This window comes from Vicugna pacos, chromosome 11 (assembly GCF_048564905.1).
Source record: "Vicugna pacos chromosome 11, VicPac4, whole genome shotgun sequence".
In the NCBI taxonomy this organism is placed as follows: Eukaryota; Metazoa; Chordata; class Mammalia; order Artiodactyla; family Camelidae; genus Vicugna; species Vicugna pacos.
This window is the reverse complement of record NC_132997.1, coordinates 33,446,738-33,468,921: the sequence shown is the minus strand read 5'-3', so window position 1 is coordinate 33,468,921 and position 22,184 is coordinate 33,446,738. Positions and strand designations below refer to the sequence as shown.

General features: G+C 33.7%; 1 protein-coding gene across 1 annotated transcript in view; it reads left to right on the top strand.

The window, feature by feature from the left end:
• LOC102543860 (uncharacterized) overlaps positions 1-21,803 on the top strand; it is a 67,494-nt gene extending 45,691 nt beyond the window's left edge. Inside the window, exons 6-7 of the mRNA XM_072971073.1 lie at positions 62-157; positions 19,410-21,803. Of these exons, the coding sequence (XP_072827174.1) occupies positions 62-157; positions 19,410-21,502 (2,189 nt within the window). The 3' untranslated portion in view covers positions 21,503-21,803. The remainder of the gene's footprint in view (positions 1-61; positions 158-19,409) is intronic.
• The last annotated feature ends 381 nt before the right edge of the window (positions 21,804-22,184 follow it).

Sequence of the window (22,184 nt, the reverse complement as noted above, 5' to 3'; positions counted from 1 at the left end):
TTTCAGAGGCCCTGAAGTCTAGGCCACTTGGTCCAAGTCCTGAATTATTTTGCTTTAACAGGGTATTGTATTACCAAACCAGAGGTGATCTTCAGGCTGGAGCAAGGAAAGGAACCGTGGATAATGGAGGAGGAATTCCCAAGCCACAGCTTCCCAGGTGAGTTAATGTGTACTGAACAAGTGAACATCACAAAATTTATTATTTTCCTGTTTAATCCAAGTTTGACAGCTTTGAAATGTTTTTGAAGAATATCACTTTAGAGGTCCTAATCCTTAGAGATGATTTAAAATACTAATTTTTGAACCAAACCTCCAGATTGTACTTTTACAAAAATGTTCTCCTTTTGATTCACTTTTTGAATATTTATCATTCTTGGATTTGTCAGTGGTCCAGTTTTTGCCCACTTGATCTTTACAGTTATTTTTCTAGGTTACTCTGTGATTCTGAAAGCAATTTCAGTTGCCTACCTTACTACTCTCTATTGCTCTGCATTCCTGCTATGATTAGCCAGTCTTTCATAAACTCACTTTTTGACTCAAGTAATTTTTGAGTACATGCTGTACTCTAAGAGCTGAGGGTATAGTAGTGAAAAAAATCGTGTGTCTTAATGAGTTTATAGAAGTAGTGCTCATGGCCAAAGGTACATGAAAAGATGCTCAAGCTCAGTAATTACCAGGGAAATGCAAGTCTGAACCACAATCATGTCACACCAGTTACAATGGCCAGCATCAAGAAGACAAGAGCTATGTGTATTGTCAAGGATGTGGAGGAAAAGGAACTCTTGTACACTGTTGGTGGGAATGTAAGTTGGTTTAGCCATGATGGAAAACAGTATGGAGGTTCCTCAAAAAATTAGAAATAGAGCAATCATATGATCCAGTAGTTCTACTTTTGGACATAAACCGCCCCCCAAATTAAAACAGTATATTAAAGAGATACATGCACTCTGTGTTCATTGCATCATTATTTATAACAGCCAAGATACAGAAATAACTTTAACTGCCCATCAACAGATGAATGGATAAAAAAGACGTGGTGTATATATACATGTATACAATGGAATATTCAGCCATGAAAAAGGAGGACATCTTGCCATTTGCAACAACATGGATGGACCCTGAGCACATTATGCAAAGTGAGATAAGTCAGAGAAAGACAAGTACTGTATGGTATCACTTATTTACAGAGTCTAAAAAAGCCAAACTCTTAAAAACGGAAAGTAACATGGTGATTACCAGAGGATGAAGTTGAGGAAATAAGACATGCTATTTAAGGGTACCAACTTGTAATGAGTTGTAAATAAGCTTTAGAGATCTAATGGGCAGTATAGTGAATATAGGCAATGATATTATGATCATCAAATTTGCTAAGAGACTAGAACTTAATTATTCTAACTACTAAAAAGAAATGATAATTATGTAATGACAATGGTGCTAATTATCACTACACTGGCAATCATAGCATAATTTATAAATGTGTCAAGTTAACATGTTTTACACCTTAAATTTACAAACTTGTATGTCAAGTGTATTTTAATAAAAATGAGTAGTGTTTTGATTTACATTTCCATGATGATGAGTAATGTTGAACACCTTTTCGTGAGCCTATTGACCATCTGTGTATCTTCTTTGGAAAAATATCTATTCAGATTCTCTGCCCATTTTTAAATCAAGTTTTGTATTTTTTTGCTATTGAGTTGTGTGAGTTTTTTCTTACATATATTTTAGATACTAACCCTTTATCAGTATATGGTTGTAAATATTTTCTCCTATTCAGTAGGTTCCTTTTTCATTTTGTTGATGGTTTCCTTTGCTGTACTGAAACTAAAAAGTTTGATGTAGTCTCAAGTGTTTATTTTGCTTTTGTTGTCTTTGCTTTTGGTTTCAAATCCAAAAAAATCATTGTCAAGACCACTGTCAAGGAGCTTACTGCCTATATTTTCTTATAGGAGTTTTATGGTTTCTGGTTTTATATTCCCATCTTGAATCCATTTTGAGTTAGCTTTTGTATATGGTGTAAGACAGCGGTCTGGTTTCATTCTTTTGCATGTGACTTCTCAGTTTTTTAAACATCATTTATTGAAGAAACTGTCCTTTCCCCATTGTATATTCTTGGATTCTTTGTCTTAAATTAGTTGACTGTGTATGCATGGGTTTATTTATGGGCTCACTGTTCTGTTCCATTGATCTATGTGTCTGTTTTTATGCCAGCACCATACTCTTTTGGTTACTATAGCTTTGTAATAAAGTTTGAAATCAGGAAATATGATACTTCAAGCTTTTGTTCTTCTTTCTCAAAGTTGCTTTGGCTAGTTGGAGTTTTTTGTAGTTCTATACTAATTTTAGGATTACTTATTCTATTTCTGTGAAAAATGCCATTGGAATTTTGAGAAATTGCTTTGAATCTGTAGATTGAATTGTGTCATATTAGCAGTATTAATTCTCTTGATCCATGAGCATTGAATAACTTTCCATTTATGTCTTCTTCAATTTCTTTCATCAGTGTTTTATAGTTTTTAATAAGCAGGACTTTTACCTCCTTGGTTAAATTTATTTTTAGGTATTTTATTCTTTTTGATACAGTTTTAAATGGGGTTGTTTTCTTTCTCTGATAGTTTGTTATTAATGTATAGAAATTAAACAGATTTTTCTATGTTGATTTTGTATCCTCCAACTTTACGGAGTTTGTTTATAGTTCTAACAGTCTTTCGATGGAGTCTAGGGTTTGCTCTGTGTAATACTATGTTATCTGTAAATAGGACGGTTTACTTCTTCCTTTTTTGATTTGGATGCCTTTGATTACATTTTCTTGCCTAAATCCTCTGGCTAGGACTTCCAGTGTGATGTTGAATGAAAGTATCAAGAATGAGTGTTCTTTGTCTTTTTCCTGATGTTACAGAAAAAAACTTTCAGCTTTTCACCATTGAGTCTGATTTTAGTAGTGGGCTTGTCATATATGGCCTTTCTTATATTGGGGTGTTTTCCCTCTACTCACTTTGTTGAGGGTTTTTTTTTTTAATCATGAATGAGTGTTGAATTTTGCTAAATGCTTTTGCTTCCTCTGTTGAGATGATCATTGATTTTTATCCTTTATTTGTTAATGTGATGGATCACATTGATTGATTTCCAGATACTGAATCACCCTTTCATTCCTGGAATAAATCCTACTTCATCATGGTGTGTGCTCCTTCTATGTATTGTTAAATTTGATTTGCTGATATTTTGTTGAGGATTTTTGTATCTACATCAGGGATGTTGGGCTTGTAATTTTCTTTTCTCCTGGCATCATTGTCAGGTTTTGGTGATAGTAATGCTGGCCTTTTAAAATAAATCTGGATATGTCCCTTCCTATTAATTTTTTGGAAGAGTTTGAGAAGAATTGGTAATAATTCTTCTTTAAATGTTTGTTAGAACTTACCAGTGAAGCTATGTGGTCCTAGGCTTTTGTTTGATTACTGATTCAAAGTTCTTACTAGTAATTGACCTGTTAAGATTTTTAATTTCTTCCTGATTCAGTGTTGGATGTTTCTAGGAATTTTCTATTTCTTCTAGTTGTGAACTTTATTGTGATAGATTTGTTCATAGTAGTCTCTTATCCTATGTATTTCTGTGGTGTCTGTTGTAACGTCTTCTTTTTCATTTTTGGTTTTATTTGAGTCCTCTATTTTCCTCCACGACTCTAGCTAAAGGTTTCTCAATTTTGTTTATCTTTTCAAAGAACCAGCTCTTAGTTTCATTGGTCTTTTTTGCTGTATTTTTAGTCCCTATTTCATTTATATCTGCTCTAGTTTTTTTGTTATTTCCTTTTCTACTAATTTGGGCTTTGTTTCTTCCTCTTCTTCTGGTTTCTTTAGTTATAAAGTTAGTTTGTTTATTTGAAAGTTTTCTTGTTTCTTTCTTAATGTGAGCATTTTATCACTATTAATTTCCCTCTGAGAACTGCTTTTGCTGCATCCCATGTGTTTGGTATATTATAGCTACATTTTTTTTCTGCAAGTTCTTTTTGATTCATTCATTGGTTGTTCACTAGCATGTTGTTTAGTCTTCATGTATATGTGAATTTTGCAGTTTTCTTCTTGTAATTTGTTTGTTTTATATTATTGTGGTTGGAAAAGATGCTTCTTGAATTTATTAAGACTTACTTTGCAGTCTAGCACATGATCTATCTTGGAGAATGTTCCTTGTGAAAAGAATATGTGTTCTGTTGCTTTTGGGTGGAATATTTTGTGTTTATCTATTAAATTAATCTGATCTGATGTGTCGATTAAGACCAGTGTTTCCATATTGATTTTCTGTCTGGATTATCCATCAACTAAAGTCTGGTGTTATTGTGCCCTGCTATTATTGCTATAAGCTTCTCCCTTTAAGTCTGTTAATTTGCTTTATATATTTAGGTGCTGTGATATTGAGTGCATAAATGTTTACAAATGTTATATCCTCTTTTGGTTTGAACCCTGTATCATTATGTAATGACTTTCTTTATCTCTTACTATAGTCTTTGCTTAGAGTCTATTTTGTCTGAGATAAGTTCCCCAGCTTTCTTTTGGTTTTCATTTGCATGGAATATCTTTTTGCATCCCTTCACTTTGTCTGTGTTTATCCTTAACATCTCAAGTTCATCTCTAGGCAGCCGATGGATGGATCTTTTTTTTTTAATCCTTTTATCCATTCTGTGTCTTTTGACTAGAGAATTTAGTCCACTCGTATTTAAATTATTGATTAATATGTACTTATTGCCATTTTGTTAATTGTTTTCTGACTATTTGTTATTTATCTGTTTTGTTTTTCTTCTCTCTTGTTTTGTGACTTGAAAGTTTTCTATTATGCTTTGATTTTTTTTTCTTTATTTTTTGTGTATCTAGCATAGGTTTTTACTTTGTGATTACATGGAAACTTACTTCTAGTACCTTATAACAGTTTAAGTTGACAACAAATTTGAATGCATTCTGAATCTGTACATTTTTATTCTCCCTCCCCACATTTTATGTTTTATATCTTTTTCCTTGTGTATCTCTTAACTAATTATTGTAATTGTTATTTTTGCTACTTTTGTCTTTTAACCTTCATACTATATTTATAAGTTATTAACCTTCCATCTTTACAGCATTAGATTATTCTGGATTTTATTATATATTTACTTATACCAGTGAGATTTATACTTATGTATGTTTTTCTGTTACTAATTGTGTTCTTTCATTTCAGCTTAGAGAAGTCCCTTTAAAATTCCTGTAAGGCTGATCTAGTGATGATGAACTCCTTTAGCTTTTGCTTGTCTGGAAAACTCTTTCTTCTTCAGTTCTGAATGACAGCTTTGCTCAGTAGAATATTCCTGATTAGCAGTTTTTTATTTTGTTTTTCTCTCAGCACTTTGAATTTATCATACCACTCTCTTCTGACTTGCAAAGTTTCTGCTAAAAAACATGCTGTCATCTTATGAGGGTTCCCTTATATGTATCATAATTTTCTGTTGCTACTTTTAAGATTCCCATGTCTTTAACTTTTGACACTTTAATTGTTATAGGTCTTGTGTGAGTCTGTTTGAATTTGTCTTCTTGTTAAATCTCTGTGCTTCTGGGAAATGGATGTCTGTTTCCTTCCCAGGTTAAGAAAGTTCAAGCATTATTTCTTTAAATAAGTTTTCTGCCTTTTTCTCTCTCTCTTCTTTCTCTGGGACTCCTGTATTACAAATGTAGGTCCGCTCAGTGTTTTCCCATGAGTCTCTTAAGCTATGGCACTTTTTTTCATTCTTTTTTCTTTTTGTTGCTCTGATTGGATGAGTTCCACTGCCCTATCTTCAAATCCACTGACCTTTTCTTTTTGCTTCATCCAGTCAGCTGTTGGACTATTCTAGTGTATTTTTTCAGTTCCGTTATTGTAGTCTTCAGCTCTGTGATTTCTGTTTGGTGCTTTCTTCTATTTTCTGTCTCTTCATTGAAGTTCTCACTGTATTCATTCATTCTTCTCCAAATTTTGGTGAGCATCTTTATGACTTTTTTAAAAAAAATTTTTATTAGGTAATCACTTATCTACATTTCATCAAAGACTGAGGTTTTTTATCTTGCTTTTTTGTTTGTAATACATTCCTCTTTTTTTTTAAATTTTCCTTGAGTCTCTGTGATGTTTTCTTTACATTAGATAGAATAGCTACCTTTCCCACTCTTGAAGAAGTTGCCTCATGTAAGAGACATGCTTTACCTTTTAGCCCTGCCTTAGCGCTTGGATGTCTCTCAAAACTTTACTATCTAAACAACCTAATTTATTTTTAGTGGCTCCCAGTATTTGAGGTTGTTCCAAGACCTGTCAATGTCCCAGAGCAGAAGATCTCAGTCAGGATATAGATTAATGCTGACTGGAAGCCAGACTCTCAGACAGTATCTTTCAAAGCATGCAAATATATAATTCTGTGGGACCACAAGTATAAGTCCTGCTAACCACCAGAGTCAGGAGACCTTAGAGGTGTCTCTTGTGGTATCAGTGGCAGCAATCAGGGTGCCAGACGTGTGTACTAGTTCCTTTCTAGAGGATACCGTGAGTTGCAACGAGGCAGAGAGAGAATGCAAAGAAGGCCCCCTCCAGGTGGAGCGAGTCGGAAGGAAAGCACAAAGTTGCAGTTCATTTACCATTTTCAAATGATAAACCCACCTTGCATTAATAGTGGACCAAATTCCACATTGTCATTGTATATAATCCTTTTAATATGGATAAAATTTGATGGTGTTGTGTTGCAGATTTGTGGGTTTTCAATATTCATAAGATATTGATCTTAATATTCTTAGATATTAATCTGCAGTTGTGTTGTCTCCTGTTTGATTTTGGAAGCAGGGTGATATTGGGCTCATAGAATGAGTTGGAAAGTATTCTTTTCTATCTTTTGGAGGAGTTTTTGAATAATTAGTGTTAATTCTTTTCTGAATGTTTGGTACAGTTCACCAGTGAAACCATCTCAATCTGAGCTTTGTAATGAAAAGTTTTAAAATGACAATTTCAGTGTTGTTGCTTCTACAGCTTTTTTCAAGATTTAAAATTCATTCTTAAATCAGTTTCTATAATTTTGTTATTCTAGGAATTTTTGCATTTCATTAAATTTATCTAATTTATTGGCATGTAATTGTTCATAACATTTCCTTGTTATTTTTGTTTTCATATAAAATAGTAGTTTTATAATGTTAGTATATTATATCCCTAGTGTATATATCATCTTTCATCTGTAATTTTAGTAATTTCAATCTTCTGTCTCTTATTTCAATGTAAGTCTAACTAGAGGTTTGTCAGTTTTGTTGATCTTTCAAATAATTATCTATTTTCTTTCTGTTCTCTGTTTCATTAATTTTTACTCTAATCTGATTTCCCTCCTTTTGCTTGTTTTGGATTTGTATTGCCTTTTTTCCCTATTGTTCTAAGGTAGAAGGTTAGCTTATTGATTTGATTGCTTGCTTGTTTGTTTTGGAGGGGTAGGTAATAAGGTTTATTTATTTATTTTTATTTGCAGGTATAAATTACCCTGTAAGTACTGCTTTATGTGTGCTTTATAATTTTGGTATATTTTGTCTTCATTTTTACTCATCTCAAAGTATTTCTCTTATTTCCCTTGTTTATTGCTTTTTGACTCTTTTTTTTTTATTTAGGGATGTATTATTTAGTTCACTCCTATTTGTGAATTTTCAAAATTCTTTTGTATTACTGATTTGTAATTTCCTTCCAACATGCTGAGAGAATGTTTTTACATTTATTCTGGGAAATGTTTCATGTGTTCTTAAAGAATGTGTATTCTGCAATTTTTGAGTGTTTTGTATTTGTATATGTTAGCTCTGGTTGCTTTATAGTATTATTCATGCCTTTTTTTTCTTGATTTTTCCTCATAGTCTGCCCAGTTGTTTTATCCATTACTAAACGTGGGGTATAAACGTCTCCAGTTATTGTTGATGTGTGTATTTTACCTTACAGTTCTGTCAGTATTTGCTTCATGCATTTTGAGACTGTTGTTCACAGCATATATTGCTTAGATTTATGTCTCTATCAATTAACTCTTTACATAATGTCCCTCCTTATCTCTAGTAATATTTTTATGTTGAAGTGTATTTTGTCTGATATTAGTATAGCAACCCCAGCCTTATGGATGTCGTGTACTTGTTATATCTTTATTTTTAAACTTTCAACCTATTTGTGGCTTTGAATATAAAGAGCCCTTGTAGACAGCATGAGTTTGGATTTTCACATTTTTTTTCAGTCTGGCAGTTGCTGCCTTTTTATTGGATTTTTAAGTACATTTCAAGTGCCTGTTATTATCCGTATAGTTGAATGTGCACCTGCCATTTTACTTTTTTGGTGTTTATCTATCTTGTGCCTTTTTGATCCTGTATTCCTTTTATTACTGCCTTCTTTTTCATTAAGTGAGTACATTTTAGTGTAGAATTTTAATTTCTTTATTGATCATTTTACTTAAAAAATTATTTTCCTAGTAGATGCTATAGGATTTAGTTAATAAATCTTAACTTTTCAGAACTGACTTACACTGTCTTACCACCAGTGAGATATAGAATTGTTATTCATGTATAGCTCTACATTTTCTTCTCTATTTTTATGGTATTACTTTTGTATCTAGTACATGTATATGTTTAAATTCCAATAATACATTGTCATAAGTATTGCTTTATGTAATTTAATGTGCCTAAAGGAACTGCTGTAAGAATGGATATCAAGTCTCTATTTATAGTTTCTTATATTTACTTGCTTACTTGCCATTTCTGCTTCATTTCATTTGTTCCTGTGGATTCAAGTTACCATCCAGGGTCATTTCCTTGCTACAGTATAGCTTTATTCCTGTCTCATTGTGCTTTATTATCAAATATAATAGACTTTTATATGTTACCAGCCCAACAATACAGTACAGTTACATACATATTGGTTTATTCATTGCCTTGGTAAAGTTGTTAGGAAGAGAAATATGCCTTTATACTGTTTTTTTTAAATTACATAGTAACTCTTACCTGCAGTCTTTCTGGATTTGAATTAGTGACTGAGATCATTGCTTTCAGTCTGAAGAATTTATTTCTTGTAAGGCTAGTCTACTGACAATGGATTCTTTCCAATTGTTTTTTGGTTTTGCTTTATTTTAGTTTAATCTGTGGATTTATTTATATCATCTTCAGTTTTGAATATTTCTGCTACTTTGGTTGGCAGATTTTTTTCCCCTAGCACATTGAATATGTCATCCAAGCTCCTGGACTCTGTTGTTTTGGATGAGAAGTGAGGTGTTAATCTTCTTGGAGTTCCCTGGTATGTTAATAGTTGTATTTCTCTTGATGCTTATGAGGTTTTGTCTTTTTTTTTAATTAGTTTTACTATGATGCATCTTGGTGTGGATCTTTGTATTTATCTCACTTGGAGTTTCTCTTGTTGAATTTGAAGATTAATGTTTTTCTTTAAATTTGCAACATTTTTGGTATCATTTTATTGACTGTTTTTTTCTGCTCCTTGCTCTTTTTCCTTCCCTCCTGTTACTCCCATTATGAATGTTAGTGCAATTAATGATGTCCTGCATTTATTTGAGGCTTTGTTCATTCTCCTCACCCTACCCCCATCACTTTCTCCCTCTGTTGTTTATATTGCATTTTGTCAATTAACTTATCTTCAAATTCACTAATTCTTCCTATAAACTTCAATCTACTGTTGAGTCCTTCCAATGAATTTCTGTTGTGGTCTATTAGTGATTTGTATGAGAAGTCTCATGAAGTGGAGCATGTGTATGAATAAACAGAATACACCAAAAGGCAGTGTCCTCACAAAGCTGTTGGTCTGGCTGCTTGGTGCAATCTGATGTCCTATAGTAGTTAGTGGGTGACTAAGACCCATGTCCTCTTTGGTGACAGCTGCAGCAAAACCAGCAGCAGCAGTGCAATGGTTGCAGATCCAACAGGGAATCCACACTGGGAGGCCAGCTTGCTTGTTTTCCCTTGAGCCTGTCCCTTTGGCACCTGTTTAAAATATTAACTTTCTAGGTTAAGTACTGGTACTACAACGTCTGGGACTCAGGCTGTAATTGTAGTTGACAAGGTATTACAAGATAAAAGCATACTCTTAGACAGTGCATTAAGGCATACCAGGAAGGTACTAGGATTCTTCAGGGTGTAGACTTTCTGGTCTTGAAAAATTCTGCCACGTTGCAAAGCTTGTATTGCAGTCTTAGAAATTAGATTTGATCAAAAAGAATATTATTTTCAGGTGTAATTTTGGATGAACCAACTATGAACAATGAAGTTAATTTTGAAATTACTTTCTTCTATTTGAATATGTATCATTGGATTACATAAACAGGCATTTTGAATTATATACAAAGCCATGAAGCCATTTTTGATTTCTTGTACAAATTACAGAAATGTCAGAGGAAACATTAAAATGGCATTGTATAAATTTGTATTTAAAATTAAATTCATGGACAACCTAGAAAAAATGGAAAAATTCCTAAAAATGTATACTTCCACAAGACTGAACCAGGAAGAAGTAGAAAATATAGGGAGAAGGTATAGCTTAGTGGTAGAGTGCATGCTTAGCATGTACAAGGTCCTTGGTTCAATCCCCAGTACCTCCATTAAAAATAAATTTTAAAAATCCAAATTACATCCCCCCAAAGTTAAAAAAAATCTGTTTAATAAAAAAAAGAAAATATAAACAGACCAAATACCATTAACGAAATTGAATCATGAAGTTTAAAAACTCCCAATAGGACTGGATGGCTTCACAAGTGAATTTTACCAAACATTTAGAGAAGATGTAACACCTATCCTTCTCAAAATATCCCAAAACATTATAGAGAAAAGAATGGTTCTGAATTAATTCTGAGGCCAGCAGCACTCTGATACCAAAAACAAGCAAAGATATTACAAAAGAAAGAAAATTATGCACCAATATCACTGAACAACATAGATTTAAAAAAGTCCTCATCAAAATATTAGCAAACTGTATTCAAAGCATGTTAAAAGGATCTTACCTCATGATAAAGTGGGGTTTATTCCAGAAATGCAAGGATGTTTCAGTATTTGCAAATCAATCAATGTGATATAGCACTTTAATAAATTGGACAATAAAAATAATATGATCATTTCAGCAGATGTAGAAAAGGTTTTACAACATTCTACATTCATTTACAATAGAACTCTCAACAAAGTGGGTATAGACTGAATATACCTTAACATATTAAAGACCATGAATGATGAGCCCATGGCTAACATATTCAATGGTGAAAATCTAAAAGTATTTCCTTTAAGATCAGGAACAAGACAAGGATGCCCACTCTCATCACTTCTATTCAGTATAATATTGAAAATCCTAACCACAGCAATCAGACAAGAAAAAGAAGGAAAAGGAAGACAAATTGGAAAGAAAGAAATAAAACCTGTCACTGAAGATGACATGATACTAAAGATAGAAAATTCTAAAGGTGCCACCAGAAAACTACTAGAGCTCATCAATGAATTTGGTGAAGTTGTAGGATACAAAATTAGTAGAAATCTGTTGCATTTTATACACTAACAGCAGACTATCAAAAAGAAGAATTAAGGAAATCATTGCACCAAAAGTGAATAAATACCTAGATGTAAATCTAACCAAGAGGTAAAAGACTTGTACTCAGGAAACTATAAGACACTGATGAAAGAAATAGAAGACCATGCAAACAGATGGAAAGATATACTGTGCTAACAGATTGGAAGAATTAATATTGTTAAAGTGACCGTACTGCCCAAAGTAATCTACAGATTCAGTGCAATCCTTATCACAATACCGGTGGCATTTGTCACAGGACTGGAACAGACAATTCTAAAATTTGTATGGAAATACAGAAGACCCCAAATAGGCAAAACAGTCTTGAAAAAAAGGAAAAAACCCCACAAAGCTGAAGGTATCATGCACCCTGATTTCAAACTGTACTCCTAAGCTACAGTAATTGAAACAGTATGGTACTGGCATTAAAAACAGAAACATACATCAGTGCAATAGAATAGAGAGCTCAAAAAGGAACCCACATTTATGGTCAATTAATCTGTGACAAAGTAAGCAAGAATATCTAGTGGGGAAGAGAGAGCCTCTTCAGTAAGTGGTGTTGAAAAAACTGGACAGCTATATTCAAAATTATCAGACTTGCTTGTGTTTTCACACCATGCACAAAAATACATTCAACCTGGATTAAAGACTTAAATGTAAGACCTACAAGTACAGAAGAAAATGTAAGCAGTACTCACTTTAACATTAGTCTTAATATTTTTTGGGGTAAGTCTCCTGAAGCAAGGGAAACAAAAGCAAAAATGAAAAAATGGGACTGCATCAAACTAAAAAGCTTTTGCACAGTGAAGAAAACCATTATCAAAAAGGCCACCTAATGAATGGGAGAAGAGATTTGAAAGCCATATATTCGACAGATAGTTAATGTCCAAAATATATAATGAACTAATACAAGTTGACATCAAAACCCAAACAACCCAATTAAAAATGGGCAAGCTACTGAACATACATTGTTCCAGAGAAGACATACAGATGGCCAAAAGGCATGTGAAAAGATGCTCAATATCATTAATCGTAAGGGAAATGCAAATCAAAAGTACAATGACATAGCCCCTCATATCTGTCAGAATGGCTATGACTAAAAACACAACAAATAGCAAATGTTGATGAGGATGTGGAGAAAGGAAATCCTTGTGCACTATTAGTGGGATTGTAAATTGGTGTAGCCATTGTGTAAAACAATATGGAAATAACTCAAAAAATTAAAAATAGAACTACCATATAATCCAGCAATTCTACTTCTGGATATTTATCCAGAGAAAATGAAAACACTAATTTGAATAGATACATGCACCGCTGTGTTCATAGCATTATAATTTATAATAGCCAAGATATGAAGGCAAGCTAAGTACCTATCAATAAATGAGTCGACAAAGAAGATATGGTATATATAGACAGATGCGCGCACACGCACACACACACACATATACACTACAGTAGAATATTAACTCAGCCATAAAACATGAAATCTTGCCATCTGCAACAACATGGGTGGACCTGGAGGGTATTATGCCTAGTGAAATAAGTCAGAGAGAAAAAAACAAATGCCATATGATTTCATTTATATTTGGAATTTTTAAAAAAGCGAATGAACAAATGAAATAGAAACAGTTATATAGATAGAAAAAGATGTATTTGCTAGACGGAAGGGAAATAGAAGAAAGAAATAAGTGAGGAGATTGAGATGCAAACTTCCAGTTGCAAAATAAATGAGTCACAGTTATGAAGTGTACACTGTGGGGAATATAGTCAATAACTATGTAATATCTTTGTATGGTGGTATAATGTAACTAGGCTTATCATCCTGATCAGTTTGAAATTTATAAAAATATTGAATCACTAGGTTGTGTACAGGAACTTAGTGTTGTAGGTCAATTATATTTCAAAACAAAGAAACTCGTAGGAAAAGGGATGAAATTTGTGGTTTCCTAAATTGGGGGTTGGGGGAGGAATAAGGATGAAGGCAGTCAAAAGGTACAAACTTCCAGTTATAAGGTAACTAAATACTCAGGATGTAATGTACTATATAATAAATATGATTAAAACTGCTGTATGTTATGTAAGTTGTCAAGATAACAAATAAATCCTGAGTTCTCATCTCAGGAAAAAAAAAACTTTTAATATATAAAATTAAATTCAGATTTACACGTAACTATTTTGAAGAGTTAGTTTTAGAAAAATGTTTCTCAAGAGCTTTGATCTCTGTGTAGTCTAAAGTCTATGTTTTGGAATAATATATCAGAAATTTGAAATGTCTGTTTTGCAGTTTGTAAGTTTATATTGTTAGTCCTCTATCACTGTAGTACCTATTAATAATGTTTTGTAAGTAATAGAATATTTTAAAAGAAAAGCATAATTTTAATACCTTTATACTGTGGTATAATTTTTTGGGTAAGCAGCCCCACATTTTGATTTTGCACTGTCCCCCATCAATTATGCAGTCATCCCTGCCCTGTATTTCAAAACTAAATAAAAACCTATATGATCATCTCAATATATACATAAAAAGCATTTGACAAAACCCAGAATTCATTCCTGATTAAAACTCTCAAATGAAGAATAGAAGGGACTTTCATTAATCTGATAAAGGGCATCTTATAGAAAACCGGTTAATATTGTGCTTAATATTTAAAAGTTGAATAGTTTTTTAACAGTTCAGGAACAAGTCAAGGATTCCACTCATAGTAATATAATGTAATGTAGCTAAAGTAATCAGGGAAGAAAAAGAAAAGGAGGCCACTGTGGAAAAGAAGGGAAGAAAAAGAAAAGGAGGCCACAGTGGAAAAGAAGTGAAACTGCATTTATTCACAGAAAGCATGATTATGTAGAAAATTCAATGGAATTCTCACACACAAAAAAAGCTAGAACTTTTATGTGAGTGTCAGTTGAAGGATAAAAATCAGTATACAAAAATCAGTTTTATTTTTATATACTACCAGTAATTGACTGGAAATTGCAAAATTAAAAAGTTTTATTTACAATAGCATGAAAAATATTTTCTTGCAGATGTGGCTGGCAAAAGATGTGAAAGACCTCACTGAAAATTATATACCATTGCAGAGAGAAATTGAATACCTAAATAAATGGAGAGAGCCTCGCATCCTGTTCATGTATACATGATAAATGTTGATGTATGAGAGTGCTCAATAGACTCAATATGTTTTTCTCCTTAAAAGTATCTGTAGACTCAGAACAATCTCAATATGGAAGCATACTTCCATAGAGTAATTGCCTAGCTGATTTCTAAACTTTATATAGAAGTGCAAAGAGCCAGAAAAACTAAAACAACTTTGAAAAATAAAAGCTAAGTTTTAGGGATAACAGTGCCTGATTTCAAGACTTATTATAATTATGGTAAATAAGACAGTGTGGTTTTAGCATTAGGAAAGACACATAGAGGAGTGGATCAGAGTAGAGAGCCCAGAAATAAATCCATTAGTGTATATTATTATGTCAGAGCTATATAGTTTAACTGTAATCATTTGATTCATCAGCTTTACCTCACTGAAGCTATTTTGTGATTGCTATGAACATTTCTAAATGGTTGCTCTCGATTTTTGTATTTATCGTGTCATCTACTTGTTACATTATGTTGACTGGCAGAAATTTGCAAGCCCCACTTTTCAGTAGCACTGCTTTAGGGACACTTCCAAATACTCAGCAGGGGTGTAGAGAAGAATGTCTGTCTCTATATTGTTTATAATAACAGAAAAACTAGAATCAACCAGACTATCCATCAAATAGGATCAATTAGTAAATTACAGTATATTACATAGCCGTATGCAACAGTGTGGATGAATTTTGGAAACGCAGAGTGAAAAAAACAAACAATATATCAGTAAAGTCTAAAATGTATGTGGACATTTTTTAAAGAAAACAATTTTGATTAAACCCACCTTCATGATAGGTATACCTCTAATTTTGGAGGATTTTTCAGTGAAAGGAGGGGAACTATGTAGCTGAAAAACACTCTTGATATTTTCAGAGATACTGCTTTTTTTGAATGGACTGTATTGTGGACAATATATAATCAGGGTATGGTTTTCTTGAGTGTGATTATGCCTTTAGTCTTAGGAGATATAATGCTGACATATTTGGAGTAATGGGTTATAATGTTTGTATTTAACTAAAATAGTTAATGGTCAAGAATTTATACAGAAAAGATAAAGCACATGTGGCAAGGGTTTAAAATTCTGTGAGTCTAGATGAAAGATTTAGAGGTGCTCATTTTACTGCTCAGGCAAGCTTGGTATTTTCTTCTTCTGTGGAAATTATTCTGTGTATATTTTGTCTCTACTAGAGTAAATTTTGATAAGTTGTATTTCCTAGGAAATTATTTACTTCTCTTTCAAATGTATTTGAATCAAGTTAAAAAAAAAGCCTAAGAACTTTTCATGCATCGTTTCCATGATTGCTTCTTATTTCTTATTTTGTGTAGTTGAGTTTCCTCCCTCTTGTTCTGTTGATAAGGTTAGCCAGCGATTTGTCTCTTTTGTGAATTTTTCCAAAGAACCAGCCTTTTGACTTACTTGTTCTATTTTTCTGTTTCTGTTTCATTAACTTCTAATCTAAGAAAACTGCAGAAATAAAAGAAGATGTTCGCATGTTCGAAGGGACCACCTGGAACCTGAGGAAACATACCTGGGAACAGTCCTAAGACATACCTTAATAAAATTACTAGATCTTTAAAATGAAGAAAAAGTTTTTATTTTTTTTATTTTCTTCTCTGTGCTGTCTACTTTCTTTTACATTACTATTATCGTTTTCTAGGTTTGTTTTTTTTTTTTTTTGAGTTAAGAATTCACTTGTTTTCATTCTTTTTTTTCCCTTGATGTAAACACCTAATGCTATGGAATTTCTTCTGACCAGTACACATATCCCAGACATCCTCATAAGTAATATTTTTTTTAGTTTTTTGTTCTGGAACTTCGTCAGGTCTGGTGTGTGTTTTCCCTCTCACCAAAGAGCAGTTTACTAGAGAGTTGTTTGTTTCTCAGGTCCGGATGGAAGCTCATTCTTGACCATTAATTGCTAGTTTTACTGCATTATTACCTATGTGTGTTATCTATATCAGTTTTTGTGAATGTTTCATGTACTCTTGAGATGGAAGTATATTCTCTATTACAAGTTTTGATATTATAAAATTTGATATGGATTCATAATACATGTTATTATATGTGTGTTTGATACCACTAACTTTTTACTTTGATTTGTCTTGAAATACTTTTCTTATTAGTGTGTTTCTATTTTTCCTTACTTCTCTGGGTTCTGGTCTATGAAGGTTGTTTGGTCTGTTATTTCTCCATTCGAATTTGTGAATTTTAGCATTGTAAGTGTTTCTTTGTCCTTCCTGGTGACAAGATTGCCCCTCTGTTTCCTTCTTGTTTCCTTTTGTCTGGAATGATACTGTTCACCCTTTGTTTTTAGCCCTTTTGTGCCATTTTTCTTAAGTGTGTTTTCCCTTTACAGCAGAGATTTTAGGCTTGTCCATGACTCAATTTGAAAATCAAAACCAAATTTAATTGGTGAGTTAAGCCTATTCATATTTACTGATATGATTTGTATGTTAGGTTTCAGTTTTGTCCTATTGTTACATTTAAGGGGTATCACATTTACTGAATTTTTCTATTTGGTCTTTGTTCTTTTTGGATGGAGGCAATTAGGAAATTCTGATGCTTTTGCTCTAGTATTACTTTTATATTAATATAATGGCCTTAGTTGCCCATTTCCTTTAACACTCTTATTTGGTTTTTTAGCTTATAGTTGACATCCTTTGACTCTGATTAGTTATGTGGCTGTTTCTGAGCTTATTCTTACTTCCTGTTTTTTCTCTCCTGTTTCCTGTAGCTTTTCTAGTTACATTATTCCTGCTTCACCAGAACATGTAGCATTTATATTTTATACTTCTATCCTTGTTCTTATCTTTGTTTTGATTTCCGATCTACAATTAAATGTATTTACTGCTCAGTTTTTCTGCCAGCTTTTCCTGTCAAGTCTTGGTTGCTTGAAGTTTGTCCTTTTCTGGAAGGTTTCGTGATTACAATATTACCTATTTTCATGAATATCTAAACTGGTTTACATTTTTCCATAGCCTTGCTCCTTAAAGGATAATAGACAATGGGTAAAAGTCCTTGACTCACTCAATTCCTTTTCTTGAAAATGTTGCTCCACTTAGCTTTGCTTTGTTTACTGGTGACAAAGTCTGTTGCCAAACCTATATTTTGTTTGTTTGTTGAGACTTGGTCTTTTTGTCCAACATCCTCATCCTTGCCTAGAGGCCTTTTTCTTCATTTTTAAGATCTGGTAGCTTTATTAAGGTATGAATTAAAGAGAACTGTTCCAGGTCAGTTTTTTCAGGTTCAGGGTGGTCATTTTGAACATGTAGATTAGGTCTTCTTTTATTTCTGGGCAGTTTTCCTAGATTATGTTTTTTAATTTTAGATTTATTCCATTTTCTTTTTTTTTCTCTTTAGAGACTACAATCATATATACATACAATTTTATTTTTAAATTTTTATTTATTACATTATTTTACAATCCACCTTCTTTTTCCAGAACTTACTTTTTGTTTCAATTTTTTCTTTTCTTTTCTTTCTTTTTTTTTTTTGTTTAGTCTTTTGTTGTTCCTTTGTTGCTTTAATGCCTGTTTTCATCACTGTTTATTAGAATTTCAGTCAAGTGTGTTTTCTTTTTGGGCTCTTTATTGGTCTGCTTGGACTGCTATAACAAAGCACCACAGACGGGATGGCTGTACAACAGAAATTTATTTTCTCAAAGTTCTAGAGACTGGATGTTCAAGATGAAGGTGCCAGCAGGGTTGATTTCTGGTGAGGCCTCTCTGCTCAGCTTGCAGACAGCACCTTTTCACTGTGTCCTCACATGGCCTTTTCTCTCTGTGCACATGGAGAGCAAGTGAGCTCTGGTGTCTCTTCCTCTTCTAATAAGGATGTCATTCCCATCGGATTTGTGCTCCACCCTTATGACATCATTTAACCTTAATTACTTCCTTAAAGGCTCTATCTCCAAATTCAGCCACATCAGGGGCTAGAGCTTCAACATACGCATTTGGGAAGGGACACAATTCAGTCTGTACCAGGCTCCTTGTAATTTAATTCCTATAATAAGATCACTCTGTTTTTACATGTTTGTTCCTCACTTTAATCAGCCCTTGCCTCCTTAGTTCCCACGTACTATGAGTCTACTCTTTCGAATTTCCCAGTAATCTGAGTTCTCATCCACCAGAACTGAGACATCATCTTAATATTTTCCCACTCATAGTGGGACTTTTTTCTTCTGGGAGTAATTTTATTTGTGTTTAACCATCTCTAAATTCTCTGTGTCTTCTTCTGCATGTGTTTACCACAGTCTCCAGCTGACTCTTTCTGCAGATGTGGCTCTCACTTACTTCTACATTTGAATATTTACTTGCTTCCTTAATGATGATTTGAAGTTAGTAGTATTTTGTATCTCGTAATTATTCTAAAGTCATGGGTTGTTGTCACTAATTTTATTTGCTCTCCTTATATTGATCCTATTAGTTTTTTGGAGGATACATGGACGTATACAGATTTTAATAGTTGCTGTTATTCATCAGACGTTGGAAACTAAATATATGTGTTTTAACAGTTTCCTCTCCCTTTTCCTGCTATATCAGGCTTTTTGTTTCTTGTTTTTTTTTTTTGTTTGCCTCAAAACCTAGAAATAGAAAAAATATGTACTTGCAGTTATTTTCATTTCTGGAGACTAGACAAGAAATCAAAGTCAGCTACAATGCAGAGCATTTGTATATAGGTCTCATTCCATAAGAAATGTGTTAATATTTATATGATGAGATTGATTTTTCTTGTTTCTAGAACCCTGGAAAACTGATCACATGAAAGAAAGAAGCCAAGAAGACCTGCCTAAGCATATGTGGCAAGTTGTATTCATCAATAACAAAATGCTGACTAAAGAACGAGGTCTTGTAATAGGAAAACCATTTAACTTGGACACAGATTCTTTTCCTTCCAGAAAAATACTCTGTCAGTGTGACTCATGTGAAATGAGCTTCAACTGTATTTCAGAACTGGTTGTCAATAAGAAAAACTATTTAGGAAAAAATACTGATGAATTTAACACCTGCGGAAAATTGCTACTTGATATTGAATGTGAGAAAACTCATACTAGAGAGAAAAGTGAATTTTTTAAAAATGGGAAAACTTTCAGTCATAATGAGGATCCTGTTCAGCTTGAGAAGATTCAAACTTTACAGCAAAATTTTGAATACAACGTATATCAAGAAACCTTTCTTGAAAAGGCGGTATTCAGTAAACACAAGCGAGAGATCACTGAAGGGAGTGACTGTGAATATAATGCTTATGGGAGAATGATCTGTGATGACTCATCCTTCTTGTTCCATCAGTTAATTCCCTCAAAGGAACATCACTATGAACTTAGTGACTGTGGGAAATCCTTATGTGTGAAGTCTACCCTTTTGAATCATCATGGGGCACATATGAAACACTATGAATGTAACAAAAGTGGGAATAATTTCAGGAGGCAGTTATACCTCTCACAACTTCAGAAAACTCATAAAGGAGAGAAACACTTTGAATGTAATGAATGTGGGAAAGCTTTTTGGGAGAAGTCACACCTCACTCGACATCAGAGGATACACACAGGAGAGAAACGCTTCCAGTGTAGTGAATGTGGAAAAACTTTCTGGGAGAAGTCAAACCTAACTAAGCATCAGCGATCACACACAGGGGAGAAACCCTATGAGTGCAATGAATGTGGGAAAGCCTTCAGCCACAAGTCAGCCCTCACATTACACCAGAGAACACATACAGGGGAGAAACCTTACCAGTGTAATGCTTGTGGGAAAACGTTTTACCAGAAGTCAGACCTCACTAAACATCAGCGAACACACACAGGACTGAAACCCTATGAATGTTATGAATGTGGGAAATCCTTCTGTATGAATTCACACCTTACAGTACATCAGAGAACTCATACAGGTGAGAAACCTTTTGAGTGCCCTGAGTGTGGGAAATCTTTCTGTCAGAAGTCACATCTTACACAGCATCAGAGAACTCACATAGGGGATAAACCCTATGAATGTAATGCATGCGGGAAAACGTTCTACCACAAGTCAGTGCTCACCAGGCATCAGATAATTCACACAGGGTTGAAACCTTATGAATGTTACGAATGTGGGAAAACCTTCTGCTTGAAGTCGGACCTCACAGTACATCAGAGAACTCACACAGGGGAGAAACCCTTTGAATGCCCTGAATGTGGGAAATTTTTCAGCCATAAGTCAACCCTGTCCCAACACTATAGAACACATACAGGGGAAAAACCCTATGAATGTCACGAATGTGGAAAAATCTTTTATAATAAGTCATACCTAACTAAACATAATAGAACACACACAGGGGAGAAACCCTATGAATGCAGCGAATGTGGGAAAACCTTCTGCCAGAAGTCACAGCTCACTCAGCACCAGAGAATTCACATAGGGGAGAAACCCTATGAATGTAGTGAATGTGGAAAGGCTTTCTGCCATAAGTCAGCTCTAATTGTACACCAGAGAACACATTCAGAAGACAAGCCCTATAAATGTAGTGAATGTGGAAAATCTTTTTGTGTGAAGTCAGGACTTATTTTGCATCAGCGAAAACACACAGGGGAAAAGCCCTATGAGTGCAGTGAATGTGGGAAAGCCTTCAGCCACAAGTCATCCCTCACGGTGCATCACAGGGCTCACACAGGAGAGAAATCTTGCCAGTGTAATGAATGTGGGAAGGTCTTTTACCGTAAATCAGATCTTGCTAAACACCAGAGATCACACACAGGGGAGAAGCCCTACGAATGTAACACTTGTGGGAAAACCTTCTCTCAGAAGTCAAACCTCATTGTACATCAGAGAACACACACAGAAGAAAAATCTTACGGTTTGAAGTGAACTTTAGAAGTGGTTGAGCCACAATTCAGCATCTACTGCACTTCAGAGAATTCACACTGTGGAGAATGCTCTGTTGACATCCTGAATGTTCAGTAACCTTCGTCTACAAACTGGCCTTATTTTACTCCAAAGTAATAATAAGGGACAAACCCATAGACTGCAACAAGCATAAGACACAGCCTTGTTAAGAAGTAACATTCCATTGAATGTCATACAACTAATTCTGGCAAAAAAACCTCACAGGTTTTTTGACTTTGTAAAAGCTTCAGCAAAAATACAAACTGTGTTATGTCAGAATTTATATTGGGGAGAAATATGTCCATTTGAGACTATAGCTTGAACATTTTCTTTAGAAGTAATGTAACATTAGAAGTTGTGTTTGGTTTTAATGTCATAGTTATCTTTAGGAAGAATAACTAATTGTAGTTTATAGTTGTATATTGTACATTGTAAAGCTTAAAAAACAAACAAAACCCCAGTAAAATGCAATAGACTCATAAGAAGTTGCAGTAATTGTACATGGAATTCTCCTGTACCAGGCTTCCTCTAATAATAATGTTACAGAACCCTAACATATTTTTAAGTACAAGAAATTGATGGTACTCCACTAGTCAGATACTTACTCAGATTTCACCAGTTTTTACATGTATTCTGTGTATTTCGTTGTGTATTTCTGTGAAAT